At 59.0% G+C, this 4,330-nt stretch overlaps 1 protein-coding gene across 1 annotated transcript; it reads left to right on the top strand.

Moving 5' to 3' along the window:
- Window positions 1-1,313: 1,313 nt before the first annotated feature.
- LOC119330003 (exocyst complex component EXO70A1-like) lies at window positions 1,314-4,102 on the top strand. Its single transcript, XM_037603110.1, has one exon. The coding sequence runs from the start codon at window positions 1,648-1,650 to the stop codon at window positions 3,679-3,681; it is 2,034 nt and encodes a 677-aa protein (XP_037459007.1). The 5' UTR covers window positions 1,314-1,647; the 3' UTR covers window positions 3,682-4,102.
- The last annotated feature ends 228 nt before the right edge of the window (window positions 4,103-4,330 follow it).

Raw genomic sequence — 4,330 nt, 5'->3', positions numbered from 1 at the left:
ACACTCCCTGCTCAGCGGGGGCGTACGTGTTCCTCGGCTCTCCCTTAGAAACAGTGCCGCGTAGTGGTAACCTATCGATCCGCGAACCGGTCCGGACATCTGCTCTCTCACAAATCGAGTGAGGGGGAGGGCTTTTGCGGTCATCTGGATTGCTGCCACACACTCATTCGACACCCCGGTCCCACCTGGCTCACGCACTCTTCCGCGCGAAGCGGTTGTCGCGCATTCATACCTCTCGAGAGTGACGTCACCACATCCATTCCGACCTAGACCGAACGCGACCTCTCACTCTCGGGGGAGGTTCGGCGGTTGGCGTTGGAGACGCCCTAATTAGCTGGGTTTCTGAAAGTTAATTAAGGTCATGTGCTGGTATAGTCTGGTAATTAAGCAGCCAGCCAGCCACGCATGCTCAGCCAGTGTCCAACGCCAGTGGTGGTAGTACTACTAGCACAGTAGTGGTAGTAGTATTTATTTACCAGCAAGTAGAACGCAATGTGGAACCAGCACGGCGCCAGTCCAGAAGGTCAACTACAGCTAGCCTACATCAGGAATTTGTACGCGACAGCCGCTCGCCGCTCGCCAGTCCGTTCCACGCTCCATCACCCTCTTTTGGAACTGACCGTGCTCACGTACACCGCGCACATCAGTCGGCGCACGGCGTACCGCTGGGTCAGCCGGTGGCGATGGCGATCACCAACCGTCCGGCCCGGCCATTAACTAAGTTTACTCCACCGGCCCCTTCAAAAAAAAAAGTTTACTCCACCGGCCGAACTCACGCCCAACCAACCCACATTGAAGCGCTCCATCGACTGCACGCCAACATGGCAGCGGCTTCGGCCGGGACAGAAGCTTCCGGTGCGTGCCGATCCACGTTGCTTCCACGGCATCCTTTCCTTTGTGGTATCAAGTTTCCCATGCCCCGTCGCATACAGACGTGAACCCACACCCAGGTAGACACGGCTCGGGTGCACCCAACCCAACTCGCTGGCGTGTCAGCGTGCGGGCGAGCAACAAAAGTGGCAAAGTAGCACCCCCACGCACAAAGCGGTGGCATCCATCCGTCCGTCCAATCCGACAGATTGAAGTGAGCGTAGGCAATAATTGCGGTGAAAGAAACTCGCAGGGACGCACAGTGGTAAACATCAACGACGTAAACAACCTCGGAGCCGCCCTGACAGCAACCACAGACCGGACCGGAGCAGGACCAGCGCGAGCCGAGCGGCGGAGGCCGGAGCGCGTGCCTTCAGTTTCGACTCTCCCTCCCTCGCTCCAGCTTTTCCCGTGGAAAAACTCTCCCCTTTTCCGCCTCCCCCTTTCTTTCCAAGTCCAACCTAAACCTCAGCCCCGCTCCACCTCCCCCCGCCTCTGCCCCGCACGCCACACCACAGCACCCACCTCTCCGGACGGGCGCCCGTCGCCGTCGCCATCGCCTTTTCCCCCTCCCTCCCTCCCCGCGCCGGATAAGTAGTACGCACTCGCTTGCAAGGGACGCCGGACCTCGAGCTCCCACCGGCCGGCAGATTGATTCCTACACCAATTCCTGCGAGCCAGAGCGAGGGACAAGCCCGCCCGCGGCCGTGGGCGTCGAGCGGTCCGTCCGACGCGCATTCGGAGGGCGAGGCCGTGCGCTACCACCGGGGGGTGGGGATGGATCAGGGGGCGGAGGAGGCGCGGCGGATGGCGAGCCTGCAGGCGGCGCGGAGCGCGCTGCGGGCCGGGGTGGAGCGGTCGCGGGCGCTGCGCCACGCGCTGGCGCGGACGGGGGCCCGGGTCGGGGAGATCCAGGCGCGGCTGGCGGCCACGGAGGCCGGGGTGCGCCCGATCCGCGCGCCGCGGGACGCGCTCGAGGGGGCCGGCCCCAACATCGACCGCGCCGTGGGGCCCGCCGCGGCCGTCCTCAAGGTGTTCGACGCCGTGCACGGCCTCGAGCCGCCGCTCCTCGCCGGGGCCGCCGCCCGGGAGGACCTCCCGGGCTACCTCGCCCTCGTCGCCCGCCTCGAGGAGGCGCTCCGCTTCCTCGCCGACAACTGCGGCCTCGCCGTCGACTGGCTCTCCGACATCGTCGACTACCTCGGCAAGCGCAGCCTCGCCGACCCCCGCTTCGTGGCCGGCCTCGCCGGGGCGCTCTCGAAACTCAAGGGCGTCCCCGCAGCCGACCTCGACGCCGGCCTCCTCACCGCCGCCCTCGACGTGCTCGAGGCCGAGTTCTGCCGCCTCCTCGCCGAGCACTCTGCTCCGCTCGCGATGCAGGAGGACCCCGACAAGGCCAAGCCCGCACCCGCCTCCATCACGCCGCCGAGGATCCCCGCCGCCGCCGTGCAGAAGCTGGGCCTCACCCTTGACCGCCTCGCCGCTAATGGGCGGCTCAGCTACTGCGTGGCGGCGTACGCCGACGCTCGCGGGGACACGGTGAGCGCCAGCCTCCACGCGCTCGGCCTGGATTACCTGCAAGACCAGACGCAGGATGCTCAGGCGCTGAGCCCGAGCGTCGAGCTCTGGGGCCGGCATTTGGAGTTCGCGGTGCGCCACCTATTGGAAGCTGAGCGGAAGCTCTGTGTTGCTGTCTTCGAGCGCCGGCCAGAAGCCGCGGCCGCTTGCTTCGCGGACATTGCGGCGCGCGCTGGAATTCTTGATTTCCTCAAGTTTGGCCGTGCCGTGGCTGATGCCAAGAAGGACCCCATCAAGCTCCTGAGGCTGCTTGATGTGTTTGATTCTCTCAGCAAGCTCAGATTGGACTTCAACCGGTTGTTTGGTGGAAAGGCATGCCTGGAGATCCAAAGCAGGACCAGAGAGCTTGTGAAGAGGGTGGTGGATGGCTCTGTTGAGATTTTTGAGGAGTTGCTGGTGCAGGTGGAGCTGCAGCGCAAGATGCCACCCCCAGCTGACGGCGGAGTGCCAGGCCTGGTTACCTTCGTCCCCAAGTACTGCAACCAGCTCCTTGGGGAGCAATATCGGCCTGTGCTCACACAAGTGCTCACCATCCACCGCAGCTGGCGCAAGGAGGCGTTCAACGACAAGATGCTCGTCGATGCAGTGCACAACATTGTTAAGGCCCTGGAGGCCAACTTCGACACATGGGCAAAGGCGTATGAGGATAAGACACTGTCATCTCTCTTCATGATGAACACACATTCGCACTTCTTCAAGCACCTGAAGAGCACTAAGATGGGGGAGATCTTAGGCGATGAGTGGCTCCGGGAGCATGAGCAGTACAAGGACTACTACTCGGCATTGTTTCTAAGGGAGAGCTGGGGAACGCTTGCGCCGCTGCTGAGCAGGGAGGGTCTGATCTTGTTCTCCAAGGGTCAGGCTACAGCAAGGGACTTGGTGAAGCAGCGGCTCAAATCGTTCAACGCCAGCTTCGATGAGATGTACCAGAAGCAGTCCGCGTGGATCATACCGGACAAGGATCTGCAGCAGAGGGTGTGCCACCTTGTGGTGCAGGCTATAGTGCCTGTTTACCGTAGCTTCATGCAGAACTACGGGCCGCTTGTCGAGCAGGACATCAGCGCGAGCAAGTACGTCAAGTACAGCGCTGAAGGCCTTGACAAGATGCTTAGCACCCTCTTCATGCCGAAGCTTAGGACTAGGAGGACTGCAAGCATGCAGATCAGAAACTCAAATGGCAAGATTGCCAGTGCAGTGACTGGGCTGCAGCGGAGTGCTTCAACATTGCAATAGCATCAGTTGAAGAAACTCCAGAAAGATTGGATGTACAGTAGTGTTGTGCAATAACTGAATAATCAAAGAATGATTTAATTTATTTCGAGCCAGGCGTTGAAGATCCCGGTTGTGCGGGAGACATAGTAATCGCTCGATGATAATAAGAGCTGCTGGAGCATAGTAAGAACATAGACTTCTCCAGCACTGACATAGTGGGGGGAGAAGGAAACTGAAATCTTTCCTCAGAGCATATGGATGCCCCCTTCCCCTAGATCATTATATTCGCATTCTTATCTCTAGCATTCATATACTCTATTTGTTTTAGGAAACTTATGTGTGGAGCATAAGATGTGTAATCAGTTGTCTGGTATATGTCAAAGATTGGTTGTAATTTAGGTGGGTATTTAGTTGTTTTTATCAATGTTCATTGAATTATATGGAAGTAAGTGTATTACTGCCTGTGACAAAAATGACTGATCAATTGACTGACTAACATGAGGCAAGAAAACAGTCTATCTTCGAAGTTTCGGTTCCACATGTTTCTTTCTTTCTCTTTACGCACTAACTTACCGTTTTGTTACCTATTATGTATATACTGCTACTTCTGTATGCTCTGTTCTACAGATAAATCATGCGCCCGTGTGCGGCGCTAGCCTCTGAACACGAG

The sequence above is a fragment of the Triticum dicoccoides genome, chromosome 7A (genome assembly GCF_002162155.2).
Source record: "Triticum dicoccoides isolate Atlit2015 ecotype Zavitan chromosome 7A, WEW_v2.0, whole genome shotgun sequence".
In the NCBI taxonomy this organism is placed as follows: domain Eukaryota; kingdom Viridiplantae; phylum Streptophyta; class Magnoliopsida; order Poales; family Poaceae; genus Triticum; species Triticum dicoccoides.
This window is presented reverse-complemented; position numbering and strand designations above follow the sequence as displayed.